This window comes from Littorina saxatilis, linkage group LG2 (genome assembly GCF_037325665.1).
Source record: "Littorina saxatilis isolate snail1 linkage group LG2, US_GU_Lsax_2.0, whole genome shotgun sequence".
NCBI classification, from domain to species: Eukaryota; Metazoa; Mollusca; class Gastropoda; order Littorinimorpha; family Littorinidae; genus Littorina; species Littorina saxatilis.
This window is the reverse complement of record NC_090246.1, coordinates 9,073,164-9,096,314: the sequence shown is the minus strand read 5'-3', so window position 1 is coordinate 9,096,314 and position 23,151 is coordinate 9,073,164. Positions and strand designations below refer to the sequence as shown.

The following is a 23,151-nucleotide window of genomic DNA, read 5'->3' as shown; positions in this document are numbered from 1 at the left end:
AAAAAAATTTTTTTTTTTTATCAATTCACATGTTTGGCATTGTTTTTTTCAATGGCAAAATGGGGTGAAAAAGCACAGGTCTGAGATCATGTCTGTCTGATGAGACGCTGGAGAGCCTTATTCTAGTGGTGAAGTCTCGCCCTCACTCATTCGGCAAGCGCAAGTACAGAAGAGAAGCGCTTGACACACTGAAAAAGGCCTACCATGAGCAAAAGAAAAAGAATCAGTAATGCATGTGCTTTTGATGTGATCTTCTTTGAAATTATGATGACTAAGAATAAAAAATAACACCCAAACACCAAAATGAAATAAATATTTCGGAGTAAAAACTCCTTCTTCAGTAATGGAATCAAAACAAACGATGATGACTACAAAAACTGACTGATGTGTTTTGTTTGTGAATGATATGTGCATGATTGCGTTTCGCAGACACAGTTGTCATGTGCGTTGTAATTGGCGACGAATGCTGGATGATTACTATTTTTGTGCCAGGATTACTATTTTTGGGGCTGAGCATTACTCCAAAACACTTATGGGGGTAAACAGGTCTGTACAATGTCAAGCTGTTTTATTTTCCAGTCTCTGGTAGTAGCCACTCAGAATCTTCTGCTGAGAAAATGGAACTGGAAAGAGGAAGTTCTTGTCCGCTCTTGGAAGGTGAGAGAATTTGTTTGTTTATAATGACTGCTTTCAGTTAAAGATACATACATGTACAAATTCAATTTAGAGCAGAAAATCTTTTAAGTCAGGCATGCATGCTGGTTTAGGTCGGAAAATGCCTACAGGCTTTTCTCCGCAAATAAAAAATACTCATTGTTTACAGTTGAAGCCCTGGTTTATGACCCCCTAATTTAACCTTCCTTTTTCAGATTAATTGTTCAGAACCTCTGTTAATTTACCTCAGTCCTGGGAACCCATACGATTTCGCCGTATTTTGTACGCATGATTGTCTAGAATACGATCAGTACGGTCAGTGGGAAAAAAATACTACGAGAAAAATTCCTAGACAACTTTTCTTCACAAGCACATCCCGAAGCCGATCCAGTACTTTGACACATGATTACAGTTTTTGTCAGAAAACATTGAAAAAGAATCATTTGTTTTAAATGTATTGGTAAACTTAATAAACGGTGCGACAGGCGCGTGTGAACCATGTTTAAATCATGGATGTTCAAATGTTGTGTGGAGTACGCTCATTTTTCTGATAATACACCAAGTTTGTTTGAGAATACTCCAAGTGCAAACAGGTGTTCCCAGATCTGTTACCTCCATTTTAAGACTCCCTCCTTTTTAAGACCTGATTTTCTAAGATTTTTGGAGGTTTTAACAGGGGGTTCCACTGTATCTCAACTTCTTTTGACTGCTTTGACAGTGTGGCTGATGTATGAGAGCCCAAATTCATACTTAAATTACCGGTTTAGGAAATGGCTAGCAGCATATTCACTGTTTTTTGCTTTAGGCTATCCACTCAACGCCTGTGATGTGCATGGAGTTTGACCCCACGTCCACGCTACTGGCCACTGGGGGCAGCGACTCACTGGTCAAGCTGTGGGACAGTGTCCAGCAGTACTGCACACACAATCTGCGTGGTCACACCGGTGTGGTCAGGTAAATATGCTGAACTGCATGTGTTAAGAGTTGTTATTGATCAAACTGGAGTTTGACGTCCTCTCTGACCCCACATGCTCCTTGTCCAGGTGTTTCAGACCATAGACCAAATAGCCTGGACCGCCAACTCGTCACGTGACCCTTCGAGGTTACGACGCTCGACTTTCACAGGGGCGCTTAGCGTCCGGTTTGAAAGACAGTGAAAAGAAAGCACGCTCCAGTTATTTGTGACAATGGGAGGTGTCAATGAACTGGATTTTCCAAAACTCCAAACTAAACTTAACAAAACTCATCGAAAAACATGTTCCATATGCACTTTAGCTGAGTTTATTTTAGCATTTTCAGAACTTACCTCGGCAACTTCGTCCATGTTTACAATCGACACCGGATATGACATCCCCCTGATTTCTCAGGCATGAAAATTCTCCGTATTTTCCGTATTTTTGAAAAAAATAAACCGTTTTTTTTCCCCCGTATTTTTCCTTTTTTTTTTTTCTCCCTTGTCATAGTTATAGTAAAATAGTTTTGGGGTCATGTTTGAATCCAATTTTAAGGCTCAGATAGCCCCAGATTGCACCAAATTGCACCCTTGAAAAAACAAAATTCCGGGGGAGCATGCCCCCGGACCCCCCTAGAAGTCTTGGCGCCTTCGAATTTTGTTTTCAGTATTTTTTTTTTTTTCTTCAGTTTTCATGTCTGTTTCTGAAAGACCAAGAAGAGCGGGATAGTAGTTGCGCTGAGAAGGATAGCACGCTTTTCTGTACCTCTCTTCGTTCCTAAATGCGAGGGGCCGCTACCTCGTAATAGAGAGAAAGAGCGGAGAGAGAGCTAGTTGGCGGTCCAGGATAAATGGTCTATGTTCAGACACACCCCTCTCTAGTAACTGGCCTATAATGCCACGAGGGAAAGTTTGCCTCAGAAGAAGCAAGAGTGTCCACTCTTTCACAACACATAAAAATCCGACAGAGTTATTTCAAAAAATCGTCTTTTGGTCTATATTGGGACAGGTATTGCTAATACAGTAGAACCTCCCTATTAAGACCTCCCAAAATCTGACAAAATCAGGTCTTAATAGGGAGGGGTCTTAACAGGGAGGCTGAACCAAGACCTGAAGGACAGACAGCTAGTGTAAAATGTAAATAAAACTCCTTAATGATGTTTCAGTTCTTTTTTAATGCCACGATTGCCAGCTCAACACATTATTGCATTTGAACAGTTTTCTTGCTTGTTTAATCAAGCCACGTAACTCCTCGTGGGTTAAGGTTTGAAATAAACAAACTGAGGTCGAACGAAAGCAGCGGTCCCAAAACATGCACATCGATGTCGATACCAGCTACTAATCATAGTCATACGATACCCAGCAACGATTTGGTTGAAAAAGAAAAGTGTCCCAAACGCAAGGAACAAAACGAATAAGAACCGCGGCAGTGTGTTGAAACTGATGTAAAATTGTAGCCAAAAGCGTCAGTTTTCACGATGAAACTTGACTCACTCATTCAACTTGGGGACAACTGCACTACGGACTGTCCACAGAGTTGAGTAATTTAGGACACGTACTCCACTACTCACCTTCATACTTCACTGACGGGATTCTGAGAATTTATTGATTCAAACGAACGCCGCGTGGTTGTATATCGCGTCATTCGGCGGGGATATAGCTCAGTTGGTAGCGCGCTGGATTTGTATTCAGTTGGCCGCTGTCAGCGTGAGTTCGATCCCAGGTTCGGCGGAAATTTATTTCAGAGTCAACTTTGTGTGCAGACTCTCTTCGGTGTCCGAACCCTCCCCCCGTGTACACTACATTGGGTGTGCACGTTAAAGATCCCACGATTGACAAAAGGGTCTTTCCTGGCAAAATTGCTTAGGCACAGTTAATAATTGTCTACCTATACCCGTGTGACTTGGAATAATAGGCCGCGAAAGGTAAATATGCGCCGAAATGGCTGCAATCTACTGGCCGTATAAAATTTCATCTCACACGGCATCACTGCAGAGCGCCTAGAACTGTACCCACGGAATATGCGCGATATAAGCCTCATTGATTGATTGATTGATTCGGTCACGGATCGGGGAAAACCAAGAACAATTCCAGATTTCAAACCCCATGTTCGTCGGCCGCCATTGTTAGCTAGACCGAAAATGTTACACACGCTTTGCATACGTACATCGCAAAATGACATGACGTCACCACAACTTTCGGTTTTGGTTCGATGATCGGATTGCTTTCATAAGGTTTCTGTAACTTTGCGTGTTTAAAAGGTAGGAGTTCCTGCACAGTTCTTTGCTAAATGAAACAGACATCTGGCCAATGACCTTTATCTATTCAAAATAAAGTACAGTCGCGAATATGTCAACAGGGGAAATAACGCTTGCGGAGAATGGAGCCTATTTGAGCAGACGACACCGCAGTTGCGATGTGCTCGTCAACTGTTTGCTCAATTTCCAAAACAATATCAAGGTTTGCACAGTTTTGAACTTCTTCTTGGGAATAACAAAGTCGCGTTTGACCATGATTTGTCAGTCGTATGTCGGGTTAAGGAGGTAGTCGTAGTACAGAGGATGTAAACAGAGTAAAAAGGATCGGTCATGAAATTTAAAGTCCTAACTTAGAGGAAGTCGTAATAAGGAAGGTCTTAATAGGGAGGCTCTACTGTACGCTGAGAACATGAAAACATATATTTTGCCTCAAACAAGCTCACTGCAGCTGTCTTCTTTGACACGCTTGTCTCATTAAAGTGTTTCACAACATCAAGTCTGTGCCATGCTGAACTTGGTTTTTTTTCTCCAGGCTAGTCCGCTTTCACCCTGACATCAAGCGCCTGCAGCTGATCTCGGCAGGGGATGACTACACAGTGAGGGTGTGGAATCTTCAGACCAGTGTCTGCGCTGCCGTCATTCGCGAGCACTACTCGCTCGTCAAAGACCTCTGCTTTGCTAACAATGGCGACACCATGTACAGGTAAGAATGTAAGATAGGTGATACGGTCTGCTCTTCTAATCTCAACTTTTTCCTTTGGTTATTATTTTGTGTGGAAATCTTTTTACAGTACTCGTATCCAATCCAAACTTGATACGATTTGCAACAAAAAGTAAGTGAGTTATGTGTAACCAACCAATCTCCTGGTGCCTGAGAGAATAAGAAGCAATGAAATGACCAATCGACTTTCATCTCTTAAAATGAATACGCAACTTTCTTCTTGTGAAATGGACAATTAGCGACTTTTTTGTGTGCACAACATAGCTTTTGAAAGAGGGCTTGTCACCTGAGAGGTAATGTTACCACTTTGCGATACAAAAATGTGAAAGCAAGTTTTATATTTTGAGGGGAGTCTGTGAATTGAAAAGGCCTTAACTGGGTGGAGCACTGTATCACGTGTTGTCTTTATGGTTTATTAACATTTCAGTTTATTAGTTTGCTGTAGTACAAAGATGATGTTCGCCCTGGGCAGTTGTGAGACATAGTTCAAACAATTTATTTTTTCAAGAATTTTTTTTCAATTTTATTTCTTGTGGTTGTGTGTGTGTGATAAACTATCATCACGGATGTAAGAAAAACTATCTCTTTTCCTGTCTTTGCTAGCTTGAGGGACCAGGAGGGTAGCAATCAACCAAGTCGATTTGAATTAATCTGGATGGCAATTATCAAATAAAAGTTTGTGTTTTTTTTATATTGTTTGCAAAGCATTTTTCAACAGCTGATCAAGTATACCAATGCCATGAAAGCATTTTTTTCTGGGCCACCTGTTTAGTGTGTAACAATGGTTGTTTGTGCCAGTGTCTGTACATCAGTTTACTGTGTAACAATGTTTTTTGTGCCAGTGTCTGTACATCAGTTTACTGTGTAACAATGTTTCTTTGTGCCTGTGTGTACATCAGTTTACTGTGTAACAATGTTTCTTTGTGCCTGTGTGTACATCAGTTTACTGTGTAACAATGTTTCTTTGTGCCTGTGTGTACATCAGTTTACTGTGTAACAATGTTTCTTTGTGCCAGTGTCTGTACATCAGTTTACTGTGTAACAATGTTTCTTTGTGCCTGTGTGTACATCAGTTTACTGTGTAACAATGCTTCTTTGTGCCAGTGTCTGTACATCAGTTTACTGTGTAACAAAGTTTCTTTGTGCCAGTGTCTGTACATCAGTTTACTGTGTAACAATGTTTCTTTGTGCCAGTGTCTGTACATCAGTTTACTGTGTAACAATGTTTCTTTGTGCCAGTGTCTGTACATCAGTTTACTGTGTAACAATGTTTCTTTGTGCCAGTGTCTGTACATCAGTTTACTGTGTAACAATGTTTCTTTGTGGCTATGTACAGCTGTGGGGGAGACAAGGTGGTGTGCGTGTGGGACATGACCAAGCTTGTGGTCGTTAAGACGCTGCCAGTCTTTGAGGTAACTTCATCTTTTGTGTTCGGTTCATTTTCTTCTCATCGCTTTTGGCCCTTTTGCATCGTACTACTTTGCTTCGTGCATTACTTATTGCCCTTTTACATCCGCGCTTGGCGGGTTACGGGTGGAGATTTTTTTGATCTCTCAGATCAACTTACGCTAGCGCCTTATCTCCCTTCGTCTGTACACACAAGACCAAGTGCACACAGAAAAGATCCTGTAATCCATGTCAGAGTCTAGTAGGTTATAAAAACACAAAAATGCCAAGCATGCATCTCCCAAAATCAGCATTAGGCTGCCAAGGGTAACTGTGCACATTACTTAATAGAACTGCAGCTCTCAGCTTTTTTGGACCGGCACAGTTGGCCTAGTGGTAAGGCGTCCGCCCCGTGATCGGGAGGTCGTGGGTTCGAACCCCGGCCGGGTCATACCTAAGACTTTAAAATTGGCAATCTAGTGGCTGCTCCGCCTGGCGTCTGGCATTATGGGGTTAGTGCTAGGACTGGTTGGTCCAGTGTCAGAATAATGTGACTGGGTGAGACATGAAGCCTATGCTGCGACTTCTGTCTTGTGTGTGGCGCACGTTATATATTGAAAAGGCATAGCTAAAAATGTCCACCAAATACCCGTGTGACTTGGAATAAAGGCCGTGAAAGGTGAATGCTCGCCCTAATAGGCTTGAGGTTTGCTGGCCGATGTGAATGCGTGATATATTGTGTAAAAAATTCCATCTCACCCGGCAGAAATTAATATGTAAATCGCCGTGAGCTCTTGTGAGAAACGGCGATTAATAAATGTCCATTATTATTATTATTATTATTATATGTCAAAGCAGCACCGCCCTGATATGGCCCTACGTGGTCGGCTGGGCGTTAAGCAAACAAACAAACAAACAAACAAACAAACAAACAAACAAACAAACAAACAAACAAACAAACAAAGCTTTTTTGGAGTGATCAGTCATGGTTGTGCAGGTTCCCCAGCTTGTCTTGTACTGTACATTTACTTGTGTTTAAACAGGAATTACATGTGAAAACATTAATTTCCTAATTTGTTACCATTAACTGATGTGAAATGTTTGCTGTGCAGAGCTCAGAGGGTGTGATGTTGCTGGAGAATCTGCCAGTGTTGGACAGCAGTGATGCAGGCGACCACTTTGTGTCTGTGGGCTCAGCAGGTAAGACTATCTTTGACGATAAGATGGATACAGACAGGCTGTAGAACATAACCTATTAGTGAGTATTTCTACGCACATACCCTCCCAGAGGGAGGCTCATGGCGTTTACAATATGCCGTGTGAGATGGAATTTTTTACACAATATATCACGCATTCACATCGGCCAGTAAATCTCAAGTGTGTTAGGCGAGTATATACTTTTCACGGCCTATTATTCCAAGTCACACGGGTATTTGGTAGACATTTTTTATATAATTATGTCTATACAATTTTGCCAGGAAAGACTCTTTTGTCAATCGTGGGATCTTTTAACGTGCACACCCCAATGTAGTGTACACGGGACCTCGGTTTTTCGTCTCATCCGAAAGACTAGCACTTGAACCCACCACCTAGGTTAGGAATGGGGGGAGAAAATTGCGGCCTGACCCAGGCCTGAACACGCAACCTCTCGCTTCCGAGCGCAAGTGCGTTACCACTCGGCCACCCAGACACTAGTTGCCAATTAGCCCACTTTGTTAGCTTGCTTTGCACCCTATTAATTGCTTTTTTAAACTGAAGAGATTGTAGGGTTTCTCTGTTTTCAGCCGTCTTAAAGGTCTATACAGAATCTAGAGAGTTAATTGAAGTTAGGTCGTAACAAATATGTTTTTTGGAATGTGATTGTATCTATTCCACCTTCAATGCTGTCGTCTCCTTCAAAATTCCTGAGCTTTTTACTCTCAGGGTCACTGTATGATGAGAGTTTTGTGTGCCACAACTTTTTGTTACCCTGCTGCACGGACAGCATTACACTGTGAACTCTTGGTATCTGTGTGTTTCCAAATCCCTAGACTTTTGATCGAAGCTCAGGATCTTTAACACAGGCATAGTTCTTTGTGCATACAAAAGTGCTACGATTCCATCCGCTGAGAGACCGGCACGGTTGGCCTAGTGGTAAGGCGTCCGCCCCGTGATCGGGAGGTCGTGGGTTCGAACCGCGGTCGGGTCATACCTAAGACTTTAAAATTGGCAATCTAGTGGCTGCTCCGCCTGGCGTCTGGCATTATGGGGTTAGTGCTAGGACTGGTTGGTCCGGTGTCAGAATAATGTGACTGGGTGAGACATGAAGCCTGTGCTGCAACTTCTGTCTTGTGTGTGGCGCACGTTAAATGTCAAAGCAGCACCGCCCTGATATGGCCCTTCGTGGTCGGCTGGGCGTTAAGCAAACAAACAAACAACAACAAAAAATCCGCTGAGAGTCTGCACTGAAAGTGTACTCGGGAAAATACAGAAAAATCCCCGCTGTATCTGGGTCTTGAACCCACTGTGATAGCAACAAACTGGTTACAAAGCCAACATGCTACAGAGTAGGCGAAGGATGCAGTGTCATAAAGGCCCACTGTGATAGCAACAAACTGGTTACAAGGCCAACATGCTACAGACTAGGCGAAGGATGCAGTGTCTAAAAGGCCCACTGTGATGGCAACAAACTGGTTACAAGGCCAACATGCTACAGACTAGGCGAAGGATGCAGTGTCATAAAGGCCCACTGTGATAGCAACAAACTGGTTACAAGGCCAACATGCTACAGACTAGGCGAAGGATGCAGTGTCTAAAAGGCCCACTCCGCCTCGTGAAATCAGGCTTTCACATGGAATAAGACCATCCCTCCACTTGGTCACATACCAAAGAGGAACATCCTAGGTGCTCTATGTGCATAGTGGTATTTTTTTAGTAAATGATTAATTTTGTAAATTAATTCATCCCAAAAAATCGAACTCACCACAGCAGTCAGGGTGTTGATTTTTGGTATGTGACTTTGCGGAGGGATGTTCTTATCCCATGTTAAAGCCTGGCCACATCCGAGACAGTGAGGCAAACTGATCTCACGAGGCGGAGTGGGCCCTTAAAAGAGGATGAGCATACCTTGACATACAAACTCAAACATGTGTGCACACTTGTTTTGTGCAGGTGTGTGAAAAGAGTACTATGTTTTGTGCAGATGTGTGAAAAGAGTACTATGTTTTGTGCAGATGTGTTTGTTTGTTCGTTCATGGGGTGAAACTCCCACGGCTTTTACGTGTATGACCGTTTTTACCCCGCCATTTAGGCATCCATACGCCGCTTTCGGAGGAAGCATGCTGGGTATTTTCGTGTTTCTATAACCCACCGAACTCTGACATGGATTACAGGATCTTTTTCGTGCGCACTTGTTCTTGTGCTTGCGTGTACACACGGGGGTGTTCGGACACCGAGGAGAGTCTGCACACAAAGTTGACTCTGAGAAATATATCTCTTGCCGAATGTGGGGACGAACTCACGCTGACAGCGGCCAACTGGATACAAATCCAACGCGCTACCGACTGGGCTACATCCCCGCCCTGTGCAGATGTGTGAAATGAGTACTATGTTTTGTGCAGATGTGTGAAAAGAGTACTATGTTTTGTGCAGATGTGTGAAAAGAGTACTATGTTTTGTGCAGATGTGTGAAAAGAGTACTATGTTTTGTGCAGATGTGTGAAAAGAGTACTATGTTTTGTGCAGATGTGTGAAAAGAGTACTATGTTTTGTGCAGATGTGTGAAAAGAGTACTATGTTTTGTGCAGATGTGTGAACATAGTACTATGTGTGTGCAGGTGCACTGAGAGTGGTGAACACCAACACAGGGATCTGTGCGCACAGCGACACATCACTGTGCGAAGACAGAGGCAGCGAGGACGAGGAAGGAAACCCCATCATTGTCCAGGCCTTCCACTGCAAAGCTCTCGACAAGATCGTGGTCGTTACCTATGATCACAACATCATCTTCCTTAACACTGATTTCACTCTGCACAGACAGGTACACACCATTAATTGCTTCAATGGTTTTCAAGATCATTGTTTCTTTACAAATAGGAATCCTTGCTCAGCTGAGTTGGGCCCAAGTGTTAGATTAGATGGGTTTAAGTCTCAAACAAATTTCAGTTTCAATCAGTCTGACCAAGCGCTTGGGTCCAACACAGTTGGGCACTTTTTTTTTTTATACCACCCCTGGTGTTCACTGTATTCAAAATAAGTCAAAGCAGACACTGATTATGTATGCTGACAAGGAGGGGAACATGTCCCAAAAAATATCATCAGCAAGTTGACTGTTTGCGGATTTTGTTTTGGTATTTTCAGATCTCGTCTGGTGAAATTGCATAAAATGACCAGTCAAAGGTGTCTCTGCATAGTTGAAGACAAGGGAAGCACCTCATAGTTTTTATTTATTTCTCCTTTGCATATGTTGGCATTATGTCATCAGAAGAATGTGAACTGAGCAGAAAAAAGAAGTGCGTTTAGAAACCCCACAGAAAAATTCCAACAAAATTTTAGAAAAATTGTCTGCAAAATATTGAAATATTTATGTGTCTCTTAATGAAAACATGTTCGTTTTCTTTCAAGTTTTCTGGTTACCTAGAAGAAGTGTTGGACATTGGTATCTTGGGCAAGGATGGCTCTCACCTGGTTGTCATTAGCAACAGCAGCAAGGTGAAGGTGTACAGCCGCCTGACCATGGAGTGTCAGATACTGTCGGGACACACCGACACTGTCATGGCTGTCAACACCTACCCCAAGAAAAATCTCTTTGCAACAGCATCTAAGGTTAGTACCATTACAATTCAAAAATGATACGTGTAGGGGGGTTCCTATTTCCATCTTAAGTTCTAATTGCTTATCAACTATTTGTTTTTGGAGTGTGTGCTGCTCTTGTTTTTGGCTCACGTAAGTGTAGCCTATGCGATGCTAACTTTTGTCTGTCTGTGCGTGCGTGCGTGCGTATGTATGTATGTATGTCTGTGGTAGAAACTTTAACATTTGAAGACGTCACAACATTTGAAGACGTCACATTATGACGTAAGAGGGTTAGACGTCACGCGAAGGAATTACTGAAAGTCTCGGTCATTGTTATTTTGAGCGGGCCGAGACTAGTTTTTTCTTCGAAATCGGCCATTCAGATCTAGATCTAGTGTCTCGCTTTCTTGCACAGTGTCACCTATGCCGTTTACTGTGTGTGTGTGTGTGTGTATGTGTGACGAAGTGATTGAGTTTGTGTTACTGTTTGTCGATTTCTTACGTGAGCCTTGAAGGCTTCGCCTCTTGTTCTTTCTTTGCAGGGAGCGAGTGTGCGCACATGTAGGGATGGGTGAGTGGCCTTGGCAAGAGAGGAGAAATGTGTCCCCACTTTTTTTTTATTGGATGTTTCTGAAAATGAGGACAAACACAACTTCTTTTTAACAGTTTGGATAATATGGGAACACCTGTAATACTCAAAGAAACTTTATTATTTAAATTTTATTGGTTTGAGTGCATGCAATGGCTGGTTTTGTTGGAATGCTTAAAGGCATATGTACGCGCTCCCGTGTTTACAAAGTGTAGTTTGCCCATAATCGATGTCAAACGCACCATAAGACCATATAATGACGATATGTCACCATGCGCGGACCATAATACATGCATTACAGCTTGTTCTAGCCTCTGAAAAAGTGAGGATGTCAACAAAGCCGCGGTGTTAGCTCCCTTGCATCAACGTTACATGTGTTGCCAAATCTATAAATAGGACGATCCAGATCAAAATGAAAATTAACATATCTCAACATTGAAGGGGTCCTAGACCACAATATTTTGCAGGGAACTTGATTTAGCATGTCTCCAGCTGTTGGTAAAGCAATTAGCGTGTATAGTCATCGAGTACATATGCCTTTAAGGCAGTAATGGAACATAGGAGAATTGTGTGCGTGCAGGACAACAGGGTGAGAGTGTGGCGAATGGACCCTGACACGTTCCACGTGAGCTGCGTCGCTGTGGGGGACGGTCACGCTAAGGCTGTCAACACTGTGGCCTTTTCACGGTCTGTTGCTTTGTATTCTAGTACACTCTAAACAGAAGTGTTCCATTTTTGAACACATTACTGTAACAAGTTTTGAACTCTTTGTGACACAGTACATAGTTCTACTTGCAAAAGTAACACACAGTGATTACTTGTGTTCAAATGAACAAGATATGTTTGTTATGTTTGCCTCTTTTTCTAGTATGTTTAGAACTATGTACTATGTCACAAAGTGTTCAAAACTTGTTTCAAAAATGTGTTCAAAAGTGGAACACTTCTGTTGAGACTGAGTGTAGTTTTGTGTCTGTATGTGGGGGTGTTTTCCTTCCAATCTTGAACTTCAATTGATTAGCTTTTCTCTCTGAGGAGCATACTTCAGTCTAAGTGTGCGTGTATGGTTTTGATGTAACTGAGGTAACTGTAAGTGTTTCAGATTATCATCTGCTTGCAAACATGCCACAGCCGACAGCAATTTTAGTTTTTCTACGATTTATAACTTTTATGCTTTATTAATAGCCATTATCATTATGATAACAACAACAACAACAACTTTATGAATGTATGGCACGAGGTGATTACTGTGGCAAAAGTTGTGCTTTGGTTTTTTTGTCAGACCAGTGCTTGCACATTTTTATCACTACCAATTGACATTTTTCAGACTGTCAGCAAAATTCCTGGTGTCTGGTGGAGAAGACCAGACCCTGAAGGTGTGGAAAGTGCCGGCCGAAGTGAAGAACGATAGCGACCAGCTGGTATCACTGCATTCCTCCGCCACGCACTGGGCGCACGAGGACGACATCAACTATGTGGCCATTGCCCCTAATGACCAGTACCTGGCTTCAGCCTCTAAAGATAAAACTGCAAAAGTGGGTGCTTATGTGTTTTGAACATTTTTGCAAGGCTTGCCTTAGCTAAAAAAAAAAATTGGAAAGAAAACGTGGGTGGAATGAGCAGCAACAGGGAAAATATTAGTCGGGGGAGAAATATTTTTGCATCCTGACTTTTGCATTTCGGTTGTTTTCATTGCCAGAGATGCAATGATCACATAACAGAAGCCTTGTGTGGTATTTCTGAAAGCCAAGGGTATGCATTTTTCCACACAGGATTAATACATTATTTCTGTTTATGCCATATACGACAGGATGAAAATAAAACCCGTTAGTAAGTTTTCAAATGTGTTCAACGGGCAAAGGTGCGTCAATGTGATTGTTTTGAAAATTGTATTCTCTCTGAATTTTTCTTCCAGTTGCTGATACTAAAGCGCCTGAATATTGGTTTACAAACATATGCAGCAAAAGCCTTACAAAAAAAACATGCAAAATCAACAAAGATTTTTCTCTGATCAGTTGTGGAGCCTGCCAGATCTGTCACTGAAAGGAGTGGTCAGGGGACACAAGCGGGGAGTGTGGTGTGTGCAGTTCTCTCCCACTGACAGGGTAAGTACATTAATTGTCATCAATCAATCAATATGAGGCTTATATCGCGCGTATTCCGTGGGTACAGTTCTAAGCGCAGGGATTTATTTATTTTTAATTTTTTATTTTATGCGATTTATTTATGCCGTGTGAGATGGAATTTTTTTACACAATACATCACGCATTCACATCGGCCAGCAGATCGCAGCCATTTCGGCGCATATCCTACTTTTCACGGCCTATTATTCCAAGTCACACGGGTATTTTGGTGGACATTTTTATCTATGCCTAACCAATTTTGCCAGGAAAGACCCTTTTGTCAATCGTGGGATCTTTAACGTGCACACCCCAAAGTAGTGTACACGAAGGGACCTCAGATTTTCGTCTCATCCGAATTTAAGTGTCTATGTTCAAGGAATGAGTACATACCTTGTTAGCAGGAAATGGTGTATACATTGGAACCCCCTTTTACGACCTTCAAAAACCAAAGAAAATCAGAGTCTTAAAATGGGGGTAGTTTTACAGAGGATATGAACCAGGCATGGGAATTGTCCGCCGAAAGGCAAATTTCCGCCGATTTTTTTGTTTTGTTCCGCCGAAAAAATAAATGGGGGAGGCAAAAATGGTTCTAAAAACTGAATTTAATGGCAAACTTGGAGCTCAAATTGCACCATTTGGGTTCTTTGGAGAAAAACAATTCCGGGGGGGGGGGGGGGGGGGGAGGGCATGTCCCCCTGGCAGGGCTAGGCGCTTCGCGTCGTCGGCTTTGCTATTATTTACACATTTTCAGCCTTTTTTACTTTTTTCAATTCCCATGCCTGATGAACAGAAAATCTGAGAAAACAAACGGGGTCTTGAAAGGGGGTTCCACTGTATATTGCCCTTCTTACTCAGTTACAGTGCAAAGGGGGGGTTCCACTGTATATTGCCCTTCTTACTCAGTTACAGTGCAAAGGGGGGTTCCCACTGTATATTGCCCTTCTTACTCAGTTACAGTGCAAAGGGGGGTTCCACTGTATATTGCCCTTCTTACTCAGTTACAGTGCAAAGGGGGGGTCCCACTGTATATTGCCCTTCTTACTCAGTTACAGTGCAAAGGGGGGTTCCCACTGTATATTGCCCTTCTTACTCAGTTACAGTGCAAAGGGGGGTTCCACTGTATATTGCCCTTCTTACTCAGTTACAGTGCAAAGGGGGGGTCCCACTGTATATTGCCCTTCTTACTCAGTTACAGTGCAAAGGGGGGGTTCCCACTGTATATTGCCCTTCTTACTCAGTTACAGTGCAAAGGGGGGGTTCCACTGTATATTGCCCTTCTTACTCAGTTACAGTGCAAAGGGGGGTTCCACTGTATATTGCCCTTCTTACTCAGTTACAGTGCAAAGGGGGGTTCCCACTGTATATTGCCCTTCTTACTCAGTTACAGTGCAAAGGGGGGGGGGTTCCCACTGTATATTGCCCTTCTTACTCAGTTACAGTGCAAAGGGGGGTTCCCACTGTATATTGCCCTTCTTACTCAGTTACAGTGCAAAGGGGGGTTCCACTTTATCTTGCCCTTCTTACTCAGTTACAGTGCAAAGGGGGGGTTCCACTAATGGGCGGGGATATAGCTCAGTTGGTAGCGCGCTGGATTTGTATTCAGTTGGCCGCTGTCAGCGCGAGTTCGATCCCAGGTTCGGCGGAAATTTATTTCACAGAGTCAACTTTGTGTGCAGACTCTCTTCGGTGTCCGAACCACCCCCCGTGTATACTACATTGGGTGTGCACGTTAAAGATCCCACGATTGACAAAAGGGTCTTTCCTGGCAAAATTGCTTAGGCACAGTTAATAATTGTCGACCATACCCGTGTGACTTGGAATAAGGCCGTGAAAGGTAAATATGCGCCGACATGGCTGCAATCTACTGGCCGTATAAAATTTCATCTCACACGGCATCACTGCAGAGCGCCTAGAACTGTACCCACGGAATATGCGCGATATAAGCCTCATTGATTGATTGATATATTGCCCTTCTTACTCAGTTACAGTGCAAAGGGGGGGTTCCCACTGTATCTTGCCCTTCTTACTCAGTTACAGTGCAAAGGGGGGGGGGGGGGGGGTTCCACTGTATATTGCCCTTCTTACTCAGTTACAGTGCAAAGGGGGGTTCCCACTGTATATTGCCCTTCTTACTCAGTTACAGTGCAAAGGGGGTTCCACTGTATATTGCCCTTCTTACTCAGTTACAGTGCAAAGGGGGGTTCGACTGTATCTTGCCCTTCTTACTCAGTTACAGTGCAAAGGGGGGGTTCCACTGTATATTGCCCTTCTTACTCAGTTACAGTGCAAAGGGGGGTTCCACTGTATATTGCCCTTCTTACTCAGTTACAGTGCAAAGGGTGCTTTGAGCTCATATCATAGCAAGATCAACCGGTTTTGTCCATGCAAAGAAAACTGAATTGAGGCTCTGTATGTTTCTTGTTTCAGTGTTTTGTTACATCTTCAGCAGACGGCACCATCAATGTTTGGAACTTGACTGACTTTTCATGTCTTCAGGTGAGGAGCTTGTATATGTCACAGTATTGTAAGAGCGCTTTGTTTAATTCGTGTAACTTCCTTGCTTCACCCAACCCCTCCGCTTTTTGTTTTAAACAAGCATGTTGTTTTCTTTCCTTGTACAGATAATTGTGACCTTGTAAACATTATGTGAATTCTTGGTGGTGGTGGTTGTGATGGTGGTGATACTTAGTCTTGTGTCTGGTTTTTGTGTGTGTGTTTTTTTGTTTTTGTTTTTCAATTCAATTATTTCATGTTTGGGTTGACACTGGTATATTTCTTATCTAGATTTGATCTTTGACAGCCGTGACTGATTGTCTTTCTTTGTGCAGACATTTGAGGGCCACGACAGTTCAGTGCTGAAGGTTATGTACATCAGCAACGGCAGACAGCTGATATCTAGGTACGGTATCACATTTTTTTAAAGCTCCATTTGTCACATCATGGAGTGTACACAGCATTTCAGCAAGAGTGTAAAACGTGCACCATTTTAATCTCTTGGATCATTGGAGTATGATGAGAAGCTTCTTCTCTTTCCTTGGTTGCTTTTATAACAAGAAAGTAACAAACATGCCAAAATAAATAATAAAAGCGTGTGTAGATTGATCTAGATGTGCAGTGTGAGGGGCATTAGATGGTCGAGCCATGAATAATTTAACGTGACAGATATTAAAACTGAAGAATTTACACACACAAAATTAAGCTGTGTGACTTTCATTGTCTCAATCTGTATCTAATGTCATATTTTGGCCAAAAATACAAATAACAAGTAACTACATGGAGCTTCTCAATGTTTCAGCGATTCCGAAGGCCTTCTCAAGATGTGGACTCTGAAAACCAACACGTGTGAGAAGACGTTCCAGGCTCACGAGAAGAAGGCCTGGGCCCTGACCGTGCACCCCACCGAAGAGCTTATCTTTTCTGGGGCCGCAGACTCCACTCTCATCACTTGGAAGGTGTGTGCGGAGAAAGACAGAGAGAGAGAGTGTGTGTGTGTGTGTGTGTGTGTGTGTGTGTGTGTGTGTGTGTGTGTGTGTGTGTGTGTACATGAGAGATGGTGAGAGGGAGAGAGAGAAGGAGAGAGAGAATCTGTGTGCAAGCATTAGAGAACCTGTGTGCAAGCATAAGCTGGTGTGTGTGTGTACATGAGAGATGAGGGGGGGTGGGGGGGGTGAGAAATAGAGAGAGGGAGAGACAATTTATGTGTAAGCATAAGCTAGTGCATGCATATGTGTTCTTGTGTGTGTGTATATAGTTATTGTACTGGTAGAAGCAGATTTTTTTTTTCAGTTAAAAGATGACTTCTTGGTATGGTCAAAATGACATTCTCTGATCATCTCTAGAATTAGTCCCCTGGAAGTGACGTCACAAATTGAAAGAAGAGTGAATATTTTAAGATTCATTCAGCGTGACATGGAACTCGCATAGAGCTAATTATTCAGATTGCGGACTCTTTGAAAGGTTTCAGCTAGATTTTTTTTGCATTGGTGTATAAAGTGTAGAAAACAGCAGCTAGTAGCTTTGACATTCAACTCAGTTGTAAGCATTATCTTACTGTTGTAAATGTTAATCTTCACAGGATACCACAGAAGAAGACGTGGATGAAGCCAGGGAGAAGGAAGAACAGATGATCCTCCAGTAAGTGTTTTGGAGACATGAATAATTAAGTGATTTTTAAATGATTGAATTGTCACCAGACACGCAGATAAAGCTGACGGTTCTCTAACACAGCACACACCTAAAAAGTGTTGTTAGCATTTAAGTAAAGTTGGCCCCAAAAGGTTTGAATCGAGAAAAGCCTGACAGCGCATGCCACCTAACTGCCAAGCATCAGCCTTTTTTTTTGAGTCACTTGAGAAAAAGTGACTCTATGTAATCGGTCAGTGTTAGTCTGTCCGGCCGGCCGGCCGGCCGTCCGTAGACACCACCTTAACGTTGGACTTTTCTCGGAAACTATCAAAGCGATCGGGCTCATATTTTGTTTAGTCGTGACCTCCAATGACCTCTACACTTTAACGATGGTTTCGTTGACCTTTGACCTTTTTCAAGGTCACAGGTCAGCGTCAAAGGAAAAATTAGACATTTTATATCTTTGACAAAGTTCATCGGATGTGATTGAAACTTTGTAGGATTATTCTTTACATCAAAGTATTTACATCTGTAGCCTTTTACGAACGTTATCAGAAAAACAAGGGAGATAACTAGCCTTTTCTGTTCGGCAACACACAACTTAACGTTGGGCTTTTCTCGGAAACTATAAAAGTGACCGGGCTCAAATTTTATGTGAACGTGACTCATTGTGTTGTGAATAGCAATTTCTTCCTGTCCATCTGATGCCTCATATAATATTCAGAACTGCGAAAGTGACTCGATCGAGCGTTTGCTCTTCTTGTTTAAATAAAATTTGTTTGTGTGGTAATTTTAAGTTTTTTTCTTTCTTTTTTTTTTTACCTCTTCAAAGATTATGCTGTTACAATTGGACTTGTCAGCAGGTGTTAGGTAAATATTTTGTTTCACAGTGACATATTGGCGAGTCAGAGCTGCCAACTGCTACGCTTTCGGCGTAGCATGCTACGTTTTAAGAGCAATTGCTACGCCAAGCTAAGGATTGCTACGCTTAAACAAATAATGACAAGCATGCAACAGTTCCCTCTTTCTGCAAGTCCTGGTATTGATTTCTGCCTTCCACTCCGTGTGGCTGTCACACAATTCGTCATAAGACATCGTCTATACTGAAAGGTGGTCCTTTAGATACTCTCTAAAAGGCATTTTCTGTTCCTGCATTCTCCTGAAACTTTATTAAAAATGTCTATTCTTGTGCAAGAAGGCATAAATGTGGATGTGAAAATACATTTTAGGAAATGCTACTCTCAAACCCCATTTGCTACGCTGAAAATTCAAAAAAATTCTAAATTGCTACTCTTGAGGTTTGACAAGGGTTGGCAGCTATGGTGAGTGAACATGGGCTTTGACAACTCTGTCTCCAAACATTTTCATAGCTGCCAGTACCATGGAAAATGATTGATACTAATGACTACAAACTGGGTTTTTTCTATCACACTGCTTGCAGTTACGCATATTGAATTGGTTGTGCAACCTATGCTCTTTTCCAGAGTAAATGAAAATAAAGTGATTTATTATTATGTGTGCGTGTGTGTGTGTAGGGAGCAGAAGCTGTCCAACTACATAGAAGAGAAGAAGTTTCTGAAAGCCATCGGTCTCGCCATCATCCTTGATCAGCCCTTCAGGGTCCTCAAAATCATTAAAGGTGAGTACGCATTTTAATTTTGTTCACAGCTAAATGCAAGTTTGTTTTTGTATATTTTTTATTTTTTATTTACGAGGATTTATATCGCGCATGTATCTCACCACACAAGGCAACTCAAGGCGCATGTTACCTATTAATGCCGTGTGAGATGGAATTTTTTACACAATATATCACGCATTCACATCGGCCAGTAGATCAACAGCCTATAGGCGCTGCATCCACCTTTCACGGCCTATTATTCCAGGTCACACGGGTATTTTGGTGGACATTTTTTATCTACGCCTATACAATTTTGCCAGGAAAGACCCTTTTGTCAATCGTGGGATCTTTAACGTGCATACCCCAATGTAGTGTACACGTATAGTTGCATAAGGATGGAGGTAAAAGTGATCAGAGTGGTGTGGGGTTTGAATTGGCTCTCCAGGTGTTGGGGAGGTATCAAAGACAAGCTTAATTGGTTGGGGTCAAGTCCAAGCAACTGTTGATTTTGTAACATACAAGTTATTTTATTTTATTTTTTTTTATTTTTATTTTTTTATTATGGTGAGCTTATATAGCGCGAACCACAATTAACTGTGCTCTCCGCGCTTTACATATTCATTTCTGCCGTGTGAAATGGAATTTTTTTACAGACAGACAGACAAACAAACCTTTTTTACACACAATATATAACGCATTCACATCGACCAGCAAACCTCAAGCCTGTTAGGGTTGAAAGAATGGGCTACTTGCTCTTTCTGTTCTTTAATGCCTAAAAGTTGTGTCACAGATGAGCATTTCAGTTGTGTTTGGGGTCAAGTGATAGTGCATTTGCTAATACAGTATGTGTAGTGTATCAACTGATGCAGTGTATGGGATGGGACCCAGAAGACAAACAGCAGACTACGTTGGTAGCAACCCCATAGACAATTACATAAAAAACAACAACAGGTGTTTCACTGTACCACGCTGCAACACCGAACAATACAGACAGTCGTTTTTCCCACGATCCACAATAGAGTGGAATCACCTGGACAACATAGTTGTCCACTCAGACTCTACTGAGGCATTCAAGTCGGCGCTGACCACCAGCCGCCGCTAGACGACGTCGCTGCGCACACCCACCCGTCGCGCCAAAGCCAGCAATCTGGATGCTAGCGACGTACCCTACATATACAGATGGGATGGGGTCAGATGGGTTTGCTACCATACCAAAAACGCCTCCAGACACGGGAACTTGGGAGCAGAGGCAACAGCTCCGCTTGAACCTCAGAAACCAAATGTGCCTCCAGACACACAGATCCCTTAGACGGCCGAGGCTGTGGCCTCTAAGGTTCTCTTGTACCAAACCGCCTCCTGACTCTGCATCAGATTGCTTGCGCTGGCATCTGCTTACATAGACCCACATTAAGTCACCACCGAGTGGTAGACACAGACGACATTTGGTAGCACTGACTGCCAGCTTCACGGTAATGCGTACCCATAGCGCGGCTCTGCATGGGTGGGAATGTTCTGAGCAAAACACTATGTGTTACTCCATACCCCCCGCCCTCCATGGAACTTCTTGACCCCAACAAATTGGGGGGGGGGGGGGGGGAGTTTGCCCAGTCGGTAGAGGCGCTGGCTTTAAAACCGGTTGTTACTATCCGCGTGGGTTCAACCCCCAAGTTCGGCGCGGGATGTGTGTCCCAGAGTCAACTTTGTGCAGACTCTCCTCGGTGTCCGAACACCCCCGTGTGCACGCATGCGCACGATAAAGATCCCAGGGTCACAGCGAAAGCCTCAGGCCTTGGAAACACGAATACATGCATGCAAAAATATGAAGCCCGGGTGTCCGTTCGGCCAACAGCCAAAAAAGTAACCATTTCAGCACTGACCCAAGACGACCCAACCAGGTCCCAAGCCCATTTCAGGTCTCCTCTAGCAGCCGGCAGCCAGCTGTCTACATCCCCCCCCCCTCCCCCGCATTTTTATTTTTTATTTTCATACAAAGCCGGGTTTTCCCGTGTAACATGCCCCTAATGGCTTTGCCGTGAGGGCGTAAAACTTTCATTTCTTCATCAGATGGGACTGTAAACTTATCAAAGATGTTATTTCATTCGCTTGCGGTTAACCAGCAAGCGGCTGAAAACTCAACCAAGCTAAAATCTTGTTACTTATTGTTTGTCTGTGCACTTAAAAGACTGTTTGGTCGACATATTTGTGATTGCAATGTATTGTTTTGTCAAAAACAAATGTTCCAACAAATTACCATTCTTGTTTTTTGATTATCAAAGATGTGCTTAAAACTTGTTCTGATGTGTCAGTGAAGTGGAATATTTCCTTCTTTCCTTTTCCAGCAATATTGAAAACCCCAGATGGTTTCCAGGATTTGAAAGCAACACTGTGTAAACTGAAACCAAATCAGATTGGTGAGAATTTGATTTCTGCAAATAGAGTGTGTGTGTGTGTGTTTCCATAATCTGAAGGCAACACTGTGTCAAACTAAAACCACATCAGATTGGTGAGAATTTGCAAATAGAGTGTTTATGTGCATGTGTGTGTGTAACAGTGTGAGTTTTTGCCTGTTTGTTTCTAGTCTGAAGGCAAAACTGTAAACTCAAGCCACAGCAGATTAATGAGAATTGTATCTCTATCATTCATGCAGATAAGGTTTAGGCCTGTTTGGACATGTCGCTTAACCATGGGTGCGTTCTCAGGTTTTTGTTTGTTTGTATATTTTGTTCCCATACAGTGGAACCCCCCTTTTTAAGACTGATTTTTCAAATTTTCTGTTCATACATGTAATGTCTATAAGTTTATCCCCATCGGAAGACTTCCCTCCTTTTTAAGACCTGATTTTCTCAGATTTTCTGTTCATACATGTAATGTCTATAAGTTTATCCCCATCTGAAGACTTCCCTCCTTTTTAAGACCTGATTTTCTCAGATTTTCTGTTCATACGTGTAATGTCTATAAGTTTATCCCCATCTTAAGACTTCCCTCCTTTTTAAGACCTGATTTTCTCAGATTTTCTGTTCATACATGTAATGTCTATAAGTTTATCCCCATCTGAAGACTTCCCTCCTTTTTAAGACTGATTTTTCAAATTTTCTGTTCATACATGTAATGTCTATAAGTTTATCCCCATCTCAAGACTTCCCTCCTTTTTAAGACCTGATTTTCTCAGATTTTTGGAGGTCTGAAAAGGGGAGGTTGGACTGTAATGAATGCCTAAACATTTGTATGGTTTCGGGTGATAACAGGTGCCTTGCTGCGGTATTCGTCGGAGTGGAACACCAACAGTCGGCACTGTCACTGCGCTCAGGCTGTAGTCAACATCATGCTGCAGGGCTTCACTGCTGAGGAGCTGCTGGCTTTCCCTGACTTTACAGCATCTCTAGAGGCTCTCATCCCTTATACAGGTAACAGCTCTTATGTAGTTCGTTGAGATGGACGTAATATAGAGGTAAGAAATACCAAGAAATAGAAGGGGAAATAATTCGTCAGAGAAAGGTGGATTGTAAAATTCCAGGGAGCTGGAAGGTACTGCTGTATAAAATTAATGTGTGTTTGTGTGTGGATGTCCAACGTTCTAGAAGCTCACATTGCTGAGATGGGAAACCAAAGAACACCCCTGAGCAGGTGAAAGTATATTTGCTGTTGAAAAGGTGCATGTGTGTGTTTTCTTTTACTGTCTTTCTGTATGTGCGTGCCTGCTGTTTCTAGCGGTCCCAAGAGCTGTGGTGCACGAGCCAAAAGTGGGTGCCACCCAAACGGGAGAGCACAAACCGCGGTGTCTGATTTGTTTTGATCACAACACATTTCAAATTTAACCAATCCAACATCACAGCTGGCTCCCGAGCGGTTGGTAACTTTCTCATGCACCTCGGCCGAGCTGTCTGTATAGGTTTTAAAGTGCACATGAAGACATGTCATTTCAACTCGACAGGCAATCAGCAACGAGCTGTCTGTA

The 23,151-nt window shown here is 42.6% G+C and overlaps 1 protein-coding gene across 1 annotated transcript in view; it reads left to right on the top strand.

Moving 5' to 3' along the window:
* LOC138958139 (transducin beta-like protein 3) overlaps positions 1–23,151 on the top strand; it is a 30,229-nt gene that overhangs the window by 6,582 nt on the left and 496 nt on the right. The window contains exons 5-21 of the mRNA XM_070329218.1: positions 580–657; positions 1,460–1,608; positions 4,397–4,567; positions 5,922–5,997; positions 7,084–7,171; positions 9,787–9,989; positions 10,574–10,774; positions 11,914–12,020; positions 12,658–12,865; positions 13,346–13,435; positions 15,881–15,949; positions 16,282–16,352; positions 16,749–16,905; positions 17,529–17,587; positions 19,114–19,217; positions 21,536–21,607; positions 22,442–22,600. Of these exons, the coding sequence (XP_070185319.1) occupies positions 580–657; positions 1,460–1,608; positions 4,397–4,567; positions 5,922–5,997; positions 7,084–7,171; positions 9,787–9,989; positions 10,574–10,774; positions 11,914–12,020; positions 12,658–12,865; positions 13,346–13,435; positions 15,881–15,949; positions 16,282–16,352; positions 16,749–16,905; positions 17,529–17,587; positions 19,114–19,217; positions 21,536–21,607; positions 22,442–22,600 (2,062 nt within the window). The remainder of the gene's footprint in view (positions 1–579; positions 658–1,459; positions 1,609–4,396; positions 4,568–5,921; positions 5,998–7,083; positions 7,172–9,786; positions 9,990–10,573; positions 10,775–11,913; positions 12,021–12,657; positions 12,866–13,345; positions 13,436–15,880; positions 15,950–16,281; positions 16,353–16,748; positions 16,906–17,528; positions 17,588–19,113; positions 19,218–21,535; positions 21,608–22,441; positions 22,601–23,151) is intronic.